The sequence below is a fragment of the Phaethon lepturus genome, unplaced genomic scaffold (assembly GCF_000687285.1).
Source record: "Phaethon lepturus isolate BGI_N335 unplaced genomic scaffold, ASM68728v1 scaffold29912, whole genome shotgun sequence".
Taxonomy (NCBI): domain Eukaryota; kingdom Metazoa; phylum Chordata; class Aves; order Phaethontiformes; family Phaethontidae; genus Phaethon; species Phaethon lepturus.
In genome coordinates, this window is record NW_010524549.1 from 7,437 (window position 1) to 26,178 (window position 18,742).

General features: G+C 38.8%; 1 protein-coding gene across 1 annotated transcript in view; it reads right to left on the reverse strand.

Annotated features, from left to right (window-relative positions):
• DZANK1 (double zinc ribbon and ankyrin repeat domains 1) overlaps window positions 1-17,622 on the reverse strand; it is a 23,498-nt gene extending 5,876 nt beyond the window's left edge. Inside the window, exons 1-13 of the mRNA XM_010282489.1 lie at window positions 17,514-17,622; window positions 16,702-16,822; window positions 15,254-15,371; window positions 14,788-14,884; window positions 13,903-14,027; window positions 13,253-13,338; window positions 12,464-12,581; window positions 11,388-11,501; window positions 9,012-9,104; window positions 6,948-7,070; window positions 5,749-5,913; window positions 4,879-5,107; window positions 1,404-1,507 (exon numbers count right to left, since the gene is read on the reverse strand). Coding sequence (XP_010280791.1) covers window positions 1,404-1,507; window positions 4,879-5,107; window positions 5,749-5,913; window positions 6,948-7,070; window positions 9,012-9,104; window positions 11,388-11,501; window positions 12,464-12,581; window positions 13,253-13,338; window positions 13,903-14,027; window positions 14,788-14,884; window positions 15,254-15,371; window positions 16,702-16,822; window positions 17,514-17,622 — 1,602 coding nt within the window. The remainder of the gene's footprint in view (window positions 1-1,403; window positions 1,508-4,878; window positions 5,108-5,748; window positions 5,914-6,947; window positions 7,071-9,011; window positions 9,105-11,387; window positions 11,502-12,463; window positions 12,582-13,252; window positions 13,339-13,902; window positions 14,028-14,787; window positions 14,885-15,253; window positions 15,372-16,701; window positions 16,823-17,513) is intronic.
• Between the last annotated feature and the right edge of the window lie 1,120 nt (window positions 17,623-18,742).

Below are 18,742 nucleotides of genomic sequence, written 5' to 3' on the forward strand. Positions count from 1 at the left end.
TTAATATTTTTCAGGCATATCCTTTTGAATCCTCTAGTAAAGGAAACAAGTTGCAGTGGACCTATACTTCATCTCCATCAAGCAGGTGTCTTTTCTATTTATACTTGTACTACAGCTTCTGAACATACTGGTGGACCCAATAGGTCTCAGTGGATATAGAATTCAGATGCAAAGTATCTGATGGAGTGTCATACCTCCCAAAAGTGTAATCCACCAAATGACAACTACATTTCTGACCACCAATGTTCACAAACTTTTCTGTATTTGTTTCTATGTGCTAAAATTGGGGTTTTTTTTGACTGGTGTGTCACATCAGTAAGGACAGGCTAAGAAATAGTGAGCTTGAACTGTAACAAGGGAGACTCAGGTCAGACACTGGCAAAAAGCTTCCCAGTAAACATGCCAGTTCAAGGAGTACCTAGCCCTACTTCTGCTGGCATCCCACTTCCAGCTGCTGACGGCCAGCCTACTTTTGTATTAGCACCGATGCCCTTTTTTTCCCCTCAGAGCTATTTTTAGCCTGGATCGGTCTCCGATCCAGTCCACAGGACACTGCCACAGGCATGCTGGCAGCACCTAAGCAGCAGTGTGAGGCGGTGCAACTCCTTAACCCAGAAGGGCTGCCAAAGAAAGCAATACAGTACTGTAGCTGAACAGCAAGGGTAATTGAGCGCAGAAATGGACTGCCTGGGGCAATTGTGAAATCTCCATTGTTGGTGAGTTTGAAAAGCTTCAAGACAAACATCTGTCAGGAACAGTTTAGGCAGGGTTGATCCTCTCTCAGGACAGGGACCAAATAATGTCTCAGCCATATCAGCCCTATCTTCTAGGACTCTTTAGGAAGAACCTCCAACTTCCACCTTCTTTAATAATTTTAACGCTGTTTGGTGACATCCTGGAAACTACATCTCCATTATGAAAATCAATATCCTGTTCCTACAATACTGGTATAGTGTACACTAGAAGTAGACTATATAGCCAAAGAGAATTGCTGCTATCTGCTGGTATAATCCAACCTGGAGCAGAGGCAAGCATATCCTTACATCCCAATTCTAGCAGGGCTTACTTAACTGACCAACTACACCGATGTCAGTGATGTCATCTTTTTCTTGATTGCCTGCTGTGAGACACTATAAAAGCAGCTGAGCAAGGGCTTTCTGGCTCCTATTGCTTCTCTTATAGCTGTGAGGTGAGAGAATAGAAAATGCCATAGGAAACAAAGCAGAAAAAAATCTTTAGTAAAAGACTGAGCAAAAAATGGAACAACAAAACAAATTACACACACAAACAGGCCAAGGTATAAAGAAAAGGGAGACATTTATTTTTCCACTGTTTATCTAGCAGCCACAATAATCTTTTCATGAGGCTGCATAGGAAGATATTACTCATAAGCCCCTTCCTACCTTTCCCATTCGAGGCTCTCCAATCAGTGCTCTGAATTCAAGGTTGTTTTGAGCATAGCTTCTAAGGTGAGCGCAGACATGATCCAGCTGTTTTCTCCAGTAACCTGATCAGAGAGAGTTAAGCAGGAGAAAAATCCCTGAAATTGTGATTAAAATTTCTTCTACTCATGTGATGGATGATTTAAAAGATAGCATATTTTCAATGAGACAAAAAAAAAATTCAATTTTTCTTTAGAAAAGTAATCTGATCAAGAAAATGAGAGGCAAGTTATACCCTTACAAAAGGTGAAATACTGTCTTATCTATAGGTTACAATTCATTCTTAGGGCACCTCTATTCAAAACAAAATCATGTCTTGGCATTGTTCTTTGGAATCAAAACTGTCCCCATGTGAAGGAGAATCTCACACTATGCCAGATCATTAAAAAAAAAGTACAATATTAAAACTAAACAATGGTGCATTACTGAAGTAATTTTTAGTTGATTTGCGATCACTGACAGGTAACAATAAGCCAAATCTGAAAACTGTAGACATAGAAACTCAACCTATCCAGCATTCTGGTGTGTGTAAATTATTCCCCAAATAAGTGCCTTTCAATTATATATGGGAGAGCATATTAAAAGCTTAAGCATTCCTACTCTTTTGCCTGTTGGAATCTCTGGGAGAGTCTCAGCATTCCTTTATGCTGGTACAGGGCATGAAACATGAGGGGCTGAATGCACCTGGATTCAAAACTCATCTTTTTGCAGCTCCTGTCCAGTATTTACGAAGCAGTGTTCTATTTTCATCAGAGAAAGAAACAAAAGGACTCATTCTCATTCTGAAGTGATTGTTATCAGGATCTGGCTAATTTTATTTTTGAGCATACTTATGTAAAGTACAGAGTATGATTTATTTTGTTGTAAATAAATCGCGTAGGCTTGTAACCTCGTTTAACGTATACAATGAAGTTGCTCTGACCTTATCCTTCCCTTCATGTTAAGTGATGCTCAACACAGTGAAAAGAAGCCAAGTCAGAAGAAAGGTGATGCTCTCTGACATTTGGAAGGGAAGGCAAGTGCACAAGCATTTTTGTGCTTGGAGGACTCTTCCAGGATCGGACTAGTAGAAACTATAACAAACTAAAACAGCAAGTCTTGTTTGTTAGGCAGCTTTAAAGGAATATAAAAAGAAGGATGCACAGAGCAACATAAGTTGTTCCTTGCCATGGTCTCACATGCAAAAAAATATAAATTGAAAATAATAACTAAAAAATTGAAGCCAGGCTAGTATTTGGTGAGTGATCCTTCCAGAGAAGTCAGTATTATTTGCAATAAACTAGCCTAGGTCCCTAGATTTTATTTAAAAAAAATCCGTATGGCCAGGAACATTCTCTTGCATGTTTGATGTTTTATTACATCTGAAAGGGCTTTTGGCATTGCTGATGGAATACTTGAATTCATGCTGTCAATAGTTGATTACACCTGATTTACTGTTTGTTGCTGGTAGAAGAAGGGAGGCTTCTTTGTAAAGTTTACCTGGTAAATTACTTACTTGGCTCCTGTTTAAAACAGACTGAAAATACAGCAAAAAAAGAAATACAGTACACATCAGAGGATTAGTGTTTTGGTACTGCTGTTATTTGCCCCTGTCCTAACAGTTTTTTTTTAATCTTCACAAAGGAAAAGAAGGTTAGTTAATGGCTGATATGGTCAAGAAATAAAAATAAATAAATGACACTTACTTAATCACTTGTGTTTAAAAACTTTAATATCAAATGTCTGATACTATTTGAACTGAAAAAAAAAAATGGACGTATTTGGCATATATGAACAGGAATTTCCAGGGTGATAGTGTATGGTCTTGTTGATACATGTAGTTTCAAGCCATATATATAGCTCAGCATCAAGGAGAGGGAACAGCATGAAAGACGTGACTGTAATAGACACTTATTGATTTATAGGATGAATGTGTTCCTCAGTCCTTGGCAGGGTCTAAAGGAGACTATGTTAAACAGCGCCAACTTCAACAAAGTTTCCTCTGCTAAATGGGTAAAAATTAACATAGTTCAAAAGCAGTTCAGAATTTCTTCCCAACCTTTCCCAGGGAAAGGATTTCTTGCTCACAAGTCAAGATAGAAATATATGAATATTCAGTGTTACTTTTTTTTTTTCCTCTCAGCACTATGACTGGCCAATCCTTTATTATCTCTGACTAAATTAAGCTGACATGTTGAGTCAAGTGTTGTATTTCCTACAGGGATGTCTAAGAAAATGTGCCACATTTCAGAGCAAGGGAGTAGGAAAACAGATTTCCCTGGTGATAATTTTAAAAATAAAAGCACATCATCTGGATGTTTATACACAGAGACAAAACAGGAATTTCTAACATTCATTAACAACTTTTCTACCCAATAGATAAATAAGTCTGATAACGGTCTGAGGAGTTGACCCTCTGATTGTAGAAAAGAGCTAGAGATGGGAAAGCAGATCAAAAAAAGTAACTGCTCCTCCAACCATGGTTTGATGCTGTAGTGATTTAAAATTAACTTATTCTCTGGACTACACAGCTGGACTGCCCTGTGAGATTAAAGACAGTTTTGCAAACTGGGTCATTTATTAGGTCCCTAATTAATACTGATGGACTGTCTTCAAGGGTTTGGGATCCAGAAAGCTGAAGCTGAAGTTTTCCCAGGATAGTAAAACCAAAACCTCTAAAAATTGCAAACTTTTTAATGACAATAAAGTCAAGTGATTCCACAAAGAACTAAGTGACCAAACCAGGGAATCTGAAACAGTCTTTTGTAGTACTGATACAGTAGCCTGTGCATGGACAATCTCTGCAATGAGCGATGTAGATGTATCGATACCATTGTAGAGCTGGAAGATGGGACCTACAAGAGCTCTCAAGGTTTCTACCAACCCTGTTTTTTGTAATCCTGTTAAGAATCCCTTTCTCTACTTCAGTTTCCTTTGCTTCCAAAACTTCTATAATTTATTCCACAACAGCACCCCAAAAAGTTCTTCATGTAGACAAGCCTCATCATATTTTTCAAGAGCTGCAATTCCCTGTGTCCCAGAGTTTTGTTTAATAGTCCCACCAGGTGCTATCACAGTTCTAACTGAACTTCTCATGGCGGGGGTGGCGAATGTGCTGGGAGGTGGGGTAGTTGTTTGATGGTTTCCAACTAAATTATAGGACACCTGGCCCTGATATTGTAGGATCTGTGGAAATCAAACTACTAGCAAATTAGTAAGGCTGCACAGGGGTCGGTAACCATAATTTTGATATTGCTGACAGGCTTTCCTTCAGCTATTGATGGAGATCAGTGATCTGAATTCTGAGGCACTGGATTTACAAGTGACTGGTGGGACAACAGACTTGTAAAGATATAAAGCAGTGTCCTACTGATGGCACATTGCATAGACTTTTCAAGAAAAAGCAAAGTCATACATTGTAGCTTTGTTTAGAAAACATAAAATCAAAACTCCTAACCTTTTCCAGGACTAATGGCTGTCAGGAGAGGTTTATGATCACTCATCTTTTCCAGCTTTTCTTTTTGTGAAATCAGCTCAAGCTCCTTCTTTTCCAACAGTTTGCTAGATGGGTAAAAAAGTCCAATGGTTTGGGTTCCTTTATCTTCTCCTTCTTTTAGTTCTGCCTTTGATTTGGGCAAGGAAATTGGAAGAGGCTGCCAGGCAACTTGAGCTTGAAATCGTTTAGCCTATGGGGAGCGGAGGGGAAGGAAAAGTGTAAGTAACACAATTAGATATAATTAAATGGCTTACAAGCAGAAATTAACTAGAACAGTATACAAAATTGTAAAGGAATAAAAAAAATAGCAGGAATAATCTTTAACAATTCTTTATTTTAATTACCAGTCTGTAACAATGAACCAACTTATCACAAATATTCAAGTAAAAGTAAAACTCTTAATGATTGCCAGCAGAACAACATGTACGCTTTTGTAGGACAAAAGCTGGCCTTGCTAAGTATTATGGCCTTTCTTAAAACAGAGTTTTCAAAGCACTGTTACATATGCATAAAGAATACCTTGTATCAGCAGGACACAAATAAGTCACAAGTAATAAGATAAAAGTACTTAAAGAGCTAAGACTTTCGAAAAGCTGATTGTTTCTCACTTTCCTTTTTAGAGTAGGACTGGATTAAAGCCTTTGGCTAAGGCTACTTTTCAGCAGAAAGCAGTTCTCAGAATAAGCATATCCTCAGTTTTGCCCTCAGCATGCTCACAGACCACAGCGTTGTCTCAAAGAGGAAATGAATGGAGTTGTGCCGATCTATATCCACAGCAGACTAGCCTTCCAGCTGTGTTCAAGCCTGGCTTTGTAATACTGTGTGTCTTACCTCAGAAAACCCCAGTGAGTCCCCAGCACCCATGAGACTGCCATTCCAAGAACCCACCTTTGATGGGGGCTCCAGGTAAACACCACAGGACCCACAGAATCGAGCATATGGACGGTTGCTTGTACCACACTTGAAACAAGTAAAGTAGGATGGAGGAGGTCCAGGCTGGAAAGTTGAATGAAACACTTGTCACTACAGAAACATATGATGCATGGTTCAGGAAAGATAAAAGCAGTGACGTGAATCAAAAGGAAGTAAAGTAGCACTACCTAAAGCTCTTAGATTAGAAATATCAACCAGGATACCAGACTGCTAACACACTGGCAGAGGCAAGACAGTAAATCTTCAGCTATGTCAGCACTGTGCTACGGAGGCAAACATTTTTCCAGACAGATCTAGCACTTTGGTATGTTATTTATTTAGCATATACTTTCAAAAATATTTCTTTTCTTTGGCAAAGCCCTGTCATTAGTAGTGTGCACTCTGATATTGAATATTGACTGCAATTCTTTCCTGTTCAATTCTAACACTACCCCCACCACAAGTTCCCTGGTACAGTACAGGACCAATGGCTATGTATGCTTATAGGGGAGTGTTTAAAATTTTATGTAGACTCAGCTCACAGAAAAAAAAAATCTCCTCAAGTGTGATCTTCGCTTGAAACACTATACTTAAAATAAATGACAGAGGAAATTGTTTACACTGATTGTACCATGCAAAAGCTCTACTGAGCAGCAGTTAAGAGAAAGTACTTGTCTTCAGTGAAGTTAATGAGGCCTTCAGCCAAAAATACTGCATGCATCATCTCATTTCTGGTGATGATCATAGCCCAGAGTAGATATGGGAAAACTTGCATTAGGTTAGCCTATACTTTAACCTCTGATGGATACTTACTTACTTTGGCAGAGTACACAGCTACACAGCTATTGCATCTCATCTGATGCAATGAGCTGATGGTCATTGACCCATGGTAATTTGTTTACATTTCTAAGCCCTTAAGTCGCTGACTGACATGGGGTCAGGATGTCATCTTAGCCTTTAATTTTTCTTTATATAATCCTATGTGCTCTAAGAAAGTATTTTGATAATAATAAGCTATGTACTAACTGACAAGAGTTTTGCAAAGATAAGTTTGAAATTGCTGCAGGTCACAGATGAGTAAAAACAGGTATGTCAATACAAACACCGAGAGCACATGCCTTGGCTCCACACCAGTCGCAGAAACGGGCATCACATTGGCTAACACGATTGCATTTTAAGCATGAAACCATCTTCTTGTGCTGGCTGGGACAAGGTGGGGGGGTGTCTCCTCCAAACATGGGCTAATAAAATGAAAAAAACATTGGGGAGAAAATACTTCTTATGAAGAAAAGTTCACAAGCTAAATAAGGTGAAAGAGGAAAGCAATCTACTTTGGTCACATAAAGTAATATTCAGCCTAAAAGAATTATTTCAACTTAGAATAAACAACAGACTGACTTGGATCTAACCTGTAATTTTTTTCATTCCAAAACCACAATAAAATGTGTCATTAATTAATTTTTAAATATTTTTAGTAGAACTGAGTGGGAAAAAAAAATTCCTTATTAATTGTGTCCTTTTACACTGATTATTTATTAATATGGCCCCATGTATAAGTACACTTGAAGTTAAGAGGGAGGTTTCTCTGATGATAAACTTACATTTTCAAATCCAGAACTCAACAGCTATTTTTCTTTGTAGTAGTATGGCAGGGACAGTGTGTTCAGACAATGAGTTTTCTCTCAGTTTGATATTTGCTACATAAACTTTTTTTTGCACTCTTTTACTTCATACAAGTTATATCTTACCTAGCTTTCCTACTACAATTAACTTACATGGGTATGCAAAAGAAAACAGATTTTTCAGCTGAAATTTCTAGACATTGATTATAGATCCTAGTTCGGGCAGACAAATAGGGCTTAAAATGATTTGTTAGGTTTTGCCTCAGAGATTATGCAGTTTATTTTCTTTGCAAGTCAGAAACATGGATAAGGAACATAACCTGAGGAAAATTATTTTGATTACAGGCACAACAACAGCAAGTAAGTAAACACGAAATAGCCCCATTTTCATCTGTGGCCTGCACTGCAATTTGAATGATGTAACTTAGGGGTTCGTTTGGAAGGTAAAATTTACAAGAGCACAAGTCTAAACATGTTCTAAATCTAAATTATTTAATAATCTTTAACAGTAATATCATTATTACCTATTATTAATTATTCAGGAATTAGTATTGTTATCACTAATTATTCAGTAAAAATTCTAATTAATATTAACAATAATTCAGTAAGCATTTAATTTTCTCTCTTAGCTACTACAGGTCTCACCATTCAAGTCATATGCCTAGCTACATATGCAGCTACATATTAATATCTACATTCAGTGAAGCAGTTAAACGTATGTTTATCTTAAGTAAGTACATATTCCTACTGAAATTCACTTTTAAAAGACACCTCAGTGGCTGTACAAGAGACCTTTGCCTCCAGCTACTGACAGTTTTAGAACTCAGGATGTTGCCAATATAATCAGAGGATTTTAACTTGCACATCATTATCCTTCTCTTGTTTCTGTATTTATCACAACCTGGAGAAGTGGAATGTACCATAAAGTTTTCATACAAGACTTTTCTCTTCATAAATGGAAGTAAAATTCTTCTAAGGAACCAAATGAGCAAGCTAACTGGGGAGTTGAAACAGACAGCATTTTTGGGGGAACATTTACTGTTCCTTTTCTCATCTCTGTGCAGTCACAGCCAAATACAATGATAATAGCTGTATGCACGTAAGGGAAGCAGCAAATGGAGATAAGAAAAATAATGTGAAAGAATATTTTATTTTCACAGGATAATTGAAAACAATGAGAATGATCTTCGTGATGTATATACCCAAGTTTTCTATTGTGATTGAAAATTATCTGAACACAAACAAGACTCCCTTGGAGCTGTGACTACCCATTTTCTAAAAGCCTTCTGAGCTTTCACAACAGCATTTGCAATCCTGACCTCCACAGGAGAAACTTGAAGGTATATGATATGCTCCCTTGAAGTGTATACGATACACATGTTTAGCTGAAGATTTGTCATGGAGCATCTGTGGGAGTCCTGGGCTTGAATATGGCATGGGGGAGGTATTCTCTGCCTTTATGACATAGGGACATAGGGATATGACTTCAGTTTTCCAAAGAAAAAGAATGTTATGCTTTGATTTGATAAACCCTAGTGTGATTGATGCAAGAAGCCTTACCGTCTGTATTTCAGGCAGTTTGCTTTCACAAGTCACACAGTGTTTATGGTGAAGAGGATTTCCTGTGCCACACACCTGACAAATTACTTTACCCTTTTAAAGAGAGAAAAAATGTATTTCACATGGTATATTGAAAACAGCAACAATAATAAGAAGAGGATTTGATCTTACAAAGTGCTGTGGTTATTCAACCCTGCAGATAGAAGCAATCCTTCAAGTCTGTGCTATGGGCTTCAGATTTTAGTTAGGCCATATTGCCTGGTCATCACAAATCTACATATCTCAGAGACAATTTTTTTTAAACTATGGTACAGTTCCCTCAAGAGATCCAGCATCAATACCTCCAGATCTTTTTATGTATTAGTGTCAGTTTCCTTAGTCACTGCACTCACACAGAACAGGTAGTCCAGTATCTGCAAGGAAAATTAATAATAACATACCATGGGCGTGCCTGAAAAGATCTTAGCACGGTCACTATCAACAAGTGAGTTTCCACCAGGGCTAAAAATAACAAGTCTGATATTTTGATTGTTGGCACCAATTAGTTCATGTTTGTCTTTGAACCTATGTGAAGGTCATCACAAAACATTAAATTTGGGCCAATGTCTATAATGTACTTTGACATCAAGCTGATAACTGACTCAGATTATGAATCTCCTTTGTCATCTGATAGTCTTCAGTCAATAGTTTCCTTTCAGCATCCTTCTCTTTCCAAAAATATCCCTTGCAATTATCACAGAACCACAGAATGGCTGAGGCTGGAAGGGACCTCTGGAGGTCCAACCCCACCCTGCTCAAGCATGGCCACCCAGACCAGGTTGCCCAGGACCATGTCCAAATGTCTTCTGAATATCTCCAACGATGGAGACTCCACAACCTCTCTAGGCAACCTGTGCCAGTGCTCAGTCACCCTCACAGTGAAAAAGTGTTTCCTGATGTTCAGAGGGAACCTCCTGTTTTCAGTTTGTGCCCATTGCCTCTGGTCCTGGCATTGGGCACCACTGAAAAGAGCCTGGCTCTGTCTTCTTTACACCCTCCCTTCAGATATTTATATACATTGATGAGATTCCCCCAAGCCTTCTCTTACCCAGACTAAACAATCCCAGCTCTCTCAGTCTTTCCTCCAGATGCTCGACTTCCTTAATCATGTTAGCAGGTCTTTGTTGGGCTCTCTCTAGTATGTCCATGACTCTCTTATACTGGGGAGCCCAGAACTGAACACTGTACTCCAGATACAGCCTCACTAGTGCTGAGTAGAGGGGAAGGATCACCTCCCTTTACCTGCTGGCACTAGACTTCCTAAGTGCAGCCCAGGGTATCATTAGACTTTTTCAAGCAGATCCCTGAAGAGGCCAAAGCCCACTCTCCTAAAGTCCAGGGCCATGATCTTGCTTTTTGCCCCTGCTCCTTCCTCTCAGGGTCCTGAACTCCATCATCTCATGGTCATTGCAGCCAAGGCTGTCTGACTTTCATACCCCCAAGAAGCCCTTCCTTCTCTGTAAGTATGAGACCCAGCAGAGCACCCTTCCTCAGTGGCTCCTCTACCACTTGTATCAAGCAGTCATCATCAATGCTTTCCAGGAACCTCTGAATTGCTTACGCCGTGCTGTGTTGTTCCTCCAGCAGATAACGGGGTGCTTAAAGTCCCCCATGAGGACCAGGACCTGCAAATGTGGCTCTACTTCTAGCTGTCTGTAGGCCTTACCCACTGGTTCTTCCTGGTCAGGTGTTCTACAGCAAGACATTCACTACGATGTCACCTGTACAGTCATGGGAGCCATCCCTCCACACCTCTGTGGTCCCATCGAGATCACAGCCCTGCAACTGCACACAGATCTCTAATTCCTTGAGTTTACTTCCCATACTGCTTGTGTTAGTGTACGGGCACTTCAGAGAAGCACCCCAGCCTCTAGTTAAGACCACCAGCACTTTTGGATCACTGATCAAGATTGCGGTCTAATGTTTTGGGCATATACCCACTGCCGCAGTCCTGCCAGCTCATCTATGCTAAGCACTTACAATCAAATGAGGTAGGCGGAGTAACAAGGACATATTTAATAAAATTCAAATGCTTAGTAATACTAAGGCTGTAAATCATATAACCACAGAATCTCTCTCTACTGAACAAAAGTGCATGCATTCCTGTCATTCAGACTGCTACATCATGTGCTCTTCAGCATGCCATCCTGAGCTTATGTGGTTTACCTTTAATGATTATTTCTATTCAAGGAGTTTTTAATCCTACTAACTCTTAAAGCTGTCATAAAATAATTACACAAACCCACGTTGGATCAAAATATTTGTAATGAAGTAATCTGTTAGAAAAATGCATGCCAGGAGGTAAATTGCTATTTTGTTACATTTATTCTCAAGTACCTTTACGCAGTTGTTGGGTTGGGGCTGCAGATGAGGAGCTATTGGCAACTCACATACAATGCAAGTGGGTGTATTCATTGGCACAAGATGTCTACATTCAAGACATGGTGCCATCTGAAGAAAAAGCCACATCACAGCATGTTAAGGACCATAATGAGATCATCAAGGTTATCATGACATTTTCAATATTTTCCTGGTTAGAGTGTACATCAGCAGTAAAGTCACTGGAAACATAGCAACTGACAGCAACAGATGCTGATATTAATCCTTAAAGAACAAAGGCTGTTGAGAAAATATGAAGACAACTGGAAAGAGAATGCTTCACTGACTACTAAAAATAAGCCAGAAAGGTACTGACTAAGTTAATTTTCAGTAATTTTAAAATGCTACTATAAAATGTGTGCAGGTAGTTCAAATCCTCCTAATTGTGAACCTAACTTAAAGAGGTGGTGAATGTTCTCAGTCATCACTTGAAACTACAGCATTGCCCCAGACAAGACAACTTTCTGATGATACAGGAAAAAAAAACAACAAACTTGTTAGATCAGGTTATTATCTCTTGGGAAGAGCTTAGAGAAGATAGTTACAGGCAACACTAAAAACTCGGTGCTCTTACATATGCCCACACATGCCACCGTTTAAGGATTCAGGCATACTAGATGGATCTTCTATAGCTATGACATAGGCACTAGTTACTAAATAACTGCACTAGTTAACACTGGAATAAGATGCACATGCAGGTCCTGAAGATGCAATGGTTGTTGTTGCAGGATGAGGAGGAATCTGAATTTGGTGATGCTTACTGGCATGAGTGAATAAAACACAATTTACTTTTTCATTGCTATCCTTATCAAAATATATGGCGCTTGAGCCAATCTATGGTTAATTTTGCCCATCATTTAAGAATTGCATCATGTCCACTGCTAAAGGTATCGAACAAAATAAAACAATCAGAACAGAGCTTCCCAAATGAATGTGTGACAAAATAATGGTTTTGCCAGCATTGAATGTGTTATTTGCTGAGGAAGTTGGTTTCTCCAAAGAGGATTTGTTGATTATTATGATGTTTTGCTGACCTGCGCTCCTTCAGGGGGTGGGAAGCGACGTACTGGCACAGGTGGAATAGGAGATCCACATTCCTGACAGAAATGAGCCAAGGGGTCAGACAGGCGAGGTGCAGAACAATGTGCACATCTGAAAAGAAGAGCAAACTGGCTGAGCTTTTTTGGTATTGTACTGCTGCATAATAATGATTAATCTGGAACCTGTGTGATTTCTCAGTTGTGGTTTCCAAGATACAGTGGTCCACCAGACCATGCCCAGTGTCCATGACATGAGGTTCTGAACTCTAAACAGCTTTGCAAGGTAGAAAGCTCTGTGGCTGCTATGGAGTTTCATACTTTCTTCCTCACCATGTGAGGTAAACAAACCTCCTGACACACAATCTGTATCAGGCATCACTGCTGCAACATGGGGAACCACTGATGTGGATCACATAACCCTTTCAATATTAATAAGCACCAATGTTCTGTGGGACTACTCCAGACAGCAGTTTTCACCTACCGCAGAGGGCTGTACTCTAATTTGAAAAGACAGCTTTTCCTCTGATCCTACAGCTGTTAGGAATTTTTTTTAAAGGATGACAAGATAGTTGATAACTGTGTATGGTGAGATGTAAATAAAACTATATATAAGATAAAAAATTTTCAAAGCCCTACCTAGCTCACATTCTACAGTTACGAGCCAGTGTCTGTCTTTGCTTTCCTTGATTTTATAGAGCCCCACAGTACTATCAGCTTGGTTGCAAAAAGCAATTGCTCAGTTACTTTCCAAGGACAAATACTTTAAAAGGAGAAGTCACTTACTTGAGGAAATCTGTTTCCCTCTGGATTCTTGCCACCTGTGTGCTTGCTAAGCTTTTCCGGCTAGTGACTGCAGAAGAACTAGCAAACTGAAATAAAGGTAATTCTTTAGCCCTAGTAAACGAGTATTTGCAAAATGCACATAAGTATAACACAATCAGCTAAAGACGTTATTTGAGACAAACTGCACTGAAATGCATTGCTTTAAGGAATATCTACTACACTTGATTCCCCCATTAGCTGCATTAAGGACCTACAGTTTCTTCCAATAAAAATAAACCAATGTCTTGCTATTTACTTCCAAGACAGCGTTAATGAATATCAAGTTTTAAATATAACTTGCCAACCTATAGCAATAATAACTTGCTAGTTGCAGATTAAGTAATGTATTAGAAGACAATTAGTAGGAATGCAGGCATTGTTTATTTGATTTGCCTGGTTTTATCCTTACTGATAACTGTGTACTGCTTTGGGCATTCCTATCCCAGTGTGTCTTCACCAGTAAATTTAAATTAGTACTGTATAATACAGCTAAAGGCATTAATTGCTGAGAGATTAGATGAGAATGATCACAAATCTTCGCATCTTTATTTTTTTAGAGCTCAGTTCTGATGACAGCCTTTTACAGTTTTCCTCAACACCCCTTTGCTTACCTGTAATGACTCTATTGGTAGTGCTGAGGTGGATTCCTCTCTGTAGTCCGTTGTTTCCAAATGACTGCCAAGGAGCTGTGGTCCTTGCAGGGACCTGTGAGCAGTTTTTCTTTCTGTTTCCAAGTCTAAAATTACAATCCTGTTTTGCCACCGTCATTCACTTCATGCAGTTAACATGTATCTTAATGTGAATATTACATACTCTCACTTCAAATTCTAATAGCTAAGCATATTTTAAAATGTATTTGACATCCAGATTTTGGGTTCAAATAAACTGGATGGAATTACAGGAAATTAAACTAGAGGAAACCTCATTCCTCTCTGAAAGAGCTTACTTTTGTATTTTTCTCTATTTATGGTTTTCTTCCTTCCTTGCATGCTCAAAAAATCCCCATCTCCTAAGGGTAAATTAGTGAGTAAACATAAATATGATTCCCTGCTCTTAAACAGTCCCATTGCTATTACTATGGAATAACAGGCTTCATCTATAGAGAAAATCTGGGTCAAGCTTTCATTTCTGTTTTGTGTACTTATTTTGGAATCTTACTGCAAGCAAACATCAGTAAAGAACTCCATAAAGGATTTGCAATCCCATCAATTTAACAGCATTTTCCGGCACAAATATAGACTGTGCCTTGTTACGTTGCTCAAAAAAGAATTACTTTTTAATATGCTTTAAGAGGTACTGTGATATGTATGGAAGTTAATTGATTTTTGTTCTCTTTTTGCAGTGTTGAGCAATCGAAATTGGAATTCCCACAGGATATTCTGTCTTCTGAGACGGTTTTGAAATTACCCATATTTTACCAATGATATAAGAGGAAAACCTTACATTGCCTAAGCTAAGACAGAAGTCTATTTCAGTCTTATGAAGTAATACTACACCTTGAAAATCTTGGGGTGCTTCACTCCAGGCAGGCTTGATTTCCACATTCAGTCCATTATTCTTTGGTTTTGTAGTAAATATTCCACCTTCCACCTCCTAAAAAGTAATTCCATTTGAATTCCAAATGAAGTTTTTGGGTTTGCTCTAATCCTCTCTTGCTATAGTTACTTGTTATGATTTTAAAAGTACATGCTTATTTTGAATGCAAGCATTTGAAAATCTTAAATGATAAATGTATTTTAAAAATATTTGACTGGAACTGGTAATGAAAAGACCAGTGAAGAAGAAGAATAAAATTGTCTCCTTGAAATTTTAGTATCACACAAAGGACTAAGGCAGCAAAGATGGGAAAACAGAGGTAATAAAATATATAAAAAGTATAGGCAATCAAGGTTTAATCTCTAAGAAATACCATACATACAACATTTTATATTCAGACAAGGAGTTAAATTTGCTAAAACTTGCCTGTGTGGCGAAGTCTTTTAGGAAATTCTTGTCATTGTCTTCAAGAGAGAAGAGGATGTTTGGTTGCTTGTACTCTACCAGAAACACCTTTGTTACAACTGTACTCTCCCTGCAGTCCCTGAAAATCAGTGTTCATAAAGCTATATACATGCGACAAACCCATGTGCAGCAAAAAGTTACTCACTGATGAACATGGCTCATTTGCTGGTACATCTCTTCAAAGCGTGCTAGTCATTATTTCAGTTAGCAAGTGTAATCCTGGGAAATACTCTCAGTCACTAATGCCTTGTTTTGTTCTTTTTAAAATTTATTTTCAGTTTAAAACATGCATAGTAAGAAGTTACCAATAAAATGTATGAATATTTTAATCCCTCAGCATCTTTTACATGTAAAACTCTTCATACTCCTGTATCTGCTTTCTGGGGTAACTACTGTTTGCCACCATTGCAGAAAATAGAGGAGAGCAAGATTTTTCTTCCATTCATAATACCACATTCATTTTCCCAGTCAAGCAGAAGGTAGCATCCTATTAATTTGATATAACAGCTGTCATGCTCTACCATTTATTAAATTACAGCAGTAACATTAATGACCAAACTGCCCATTTAGGATTTACTGTCATTCTAGAGCATCTATTTATCCACCTGAAAATGTCTGAATAAAAACATACTGGAAATGAGTATTAATCCAGGCAGCGATATCAGAAAATACACATAGGCCTGGGTTTGTGTTGTTATATTCAGTGGCAGACACAACCAAAGGCTACCTGCAAGTGCTAATAGTGGGGAACAGCAAGCACAAATCCCCAGCTGAAGTGGAAATTTCTGCTCCATTAGAAATAAAAGATAATATAACAGGGTACAGGCAGAGAATGCATGTGTCCTCTCTTTGTCTCTACACATGAAGTTAGTTTGAAGAAAGTCAGTGCCTGTGCAGCAAAATCCAGTTTTCTTTCGATGCATTTTACTTTACCTTTGTACTAACGTTGTACTTAAGCTGTGAGGTTTAGCATTCTGTGCTCCCTTGGGAGAAACTAAGCAGATTCTCGGGAAAAGCAGCTTCTGTGAAACTGATGAATCACTGGATGACCCCAGAAAACACCATACTAGTTCCTCTGGTATTTTTTATGATCATATGCAAAAAGATGAGCTCTAAGTATTTTATTAGTTTCTCACTCACAGCCTCTATGAATCATTGGCCTATATCCACAGTCCAGGAGGTAAGCATCTGAGAGATAATCCTTCCGCACAAACACTTAATGGGTAAAAAGTGTTATGAGAAAGTGAACTCAATGCAACTCATGAAGATCACTTAGATTGCAAGCTGGCTGGGGAAAGGGGCGTCTCTCATTTGTGAGGTATGGTGTGCTTTAAACAGCTTGGCTCCAAGCCGTGACCAGGATATCTGTCCCTTGTCAAAATATGACTGAAATAAAACAAGATACTTACTTTGTAACCGCCAATGCCTTGACCATTATTTTCCCAACTGGTAATACAATAGGACCTTTATACTTAAAAGTGTTATACTCTCCATAGCCAGGTTTCCTAATGAGTTCCGGTTTACTTCCATCTAAAGTGTAATAAATTGAGACCTCAGGTGTATCTGAAAGACAGAGAGAAAGTAATTAGCCAAACTGTATCCAACCTGTGAAAAGCAAGCTCTGCACTTCAAAGCACTCACTACTGTGGTTGACTTTTCTCACATAAACAAAATAAAGCAGTTTGATAAATGACCATTTGCAACAAAAACTGTTTCTCTCCTGAAAAATTAGTTGCTCAACTAATGCAATTTCACTATAAGCAATATTTCTCTTCATAAAGTAGCTCTGCAATGGTTTTGTATGAAAACATTGCAACCACTTATCCATTCAGATGACAGAAAAGATATTTTTTCCCATGGTGAAAGTTAGCATTTCAAAAATTGTAAGGAAAAACTTTGGGGTGAGCCTGGCACATGATACTTTCAAGCACTGGTTTTGCAGTCAAAGCGAAATGCAACAGCCTAAGAGCTTGATCTTGGAAGCAGTTAGGACTGCTAACCTATATGAAATAACTCATGTCAATAATATTGTTTGAATGCATAAAATTAAGTGCAAGTATACTTGGTGTATCAAAATGTGTTGTTTAATTTTATAAGTTCCTTAAGGAAGTGGGCGCTAATAAAAATCATAATTAAATGCAAACAAAACTATAGAGGCTAAAAGTTTCAAATGAACATATAAGAAAAAGCTTTACATAAGAGCCAAAGCTCTTATTCATACCTGATTTTATTTCTACAAGAGTATTTGTGTCTATTTCATGTTTAGCCTTCCCTGGAAGAGGGATTCGAAGTGGTATGACCTGAGGAGCTGAGACAGAGCCAGCTGTCATTTTTCTCAGCAGTGATCTTTAAAAAAGAAAAACAAAAAGGCAGACAATACCTTTTCTAAACAGAAGAATGCATTGAGAAATACAGCCTTTTAACGTGATCCTTTGTCTTCATTTGTTTCTCTTAAAAGAGAGAACACTGGATTCTCTAAACTGTTAGTTCTCATTAATATTTCCATTACTTCCACAGTGAAAAGGAGCAAGATCCTAACAACCACCATGCTTCCAACTTATTCTCCTGTTTCAGAACTGTGAACAAAGCTTGAAATGAGCACTGTCACTTTCATTTCACTTTGGCCTTCCTTGCTCAAGTCTGATTTCCTTGTATTCAAGTGAAACAGCTTTAGCATCATACATCAGTGATACATGGTAGGAGTAACAGTGAAGTATCTCATGGCAGATGTGGAACCAGCCTCTTGGTTCATTGTGGCCATCTGAATATATACAAGATGTCCTGACTAAAGAAAGACAGCTATTGCTTAAGCTTATCTCAGCTCTTGTATGCATTAATATACCTATAAAACAGGTGCCAAACATGATTTATCATAATTTACATAGTCATTATCATGTCACACAATTAAAGAGTGAAAAATTGCATTTGGATATGATAACATTTTACAATACAAGAAGATGTACTCCAGATCTTGGGAACTGATAGTCAGGGCCAGGAAACAAGTCTACACTAGAAGGACTTGGTTTTGTAACCAGTCCTTCAATCTTCCAGAAACATCTCTTACACTTCTCCTCAACGCAGCCAGTAATGATTCAGCACGGGAGGCGTTCATTAGTCCGTGCTCTCACTGGGGCTACGACGAGGTATGCCACAGTGCTGCGGGCAGCTGCCCATCTCCTTGGCTGGGTTGCCCGAAGCACAGGGCAAGGAGCGCAGGTTAAGGTCCCAAGGTTAAGGACTGCGGGCAGTTCTCAGCCCAGCTCTCTCGGGCTGCACGCAGTGGCACGGCAGACGCCACGATGGGTGGATCAGATCTTTACCTGACGCGAGGGGGCAGAGAGTATTTTTTCCTGAAGGACTCGCCTGCCCTTGGCACACCTGGGCCGAAAGCACCGTGCCCTGTGTCAGCCTTCTGGGAGCCCATCAGCGGTGGGACACAACCACTCCCGC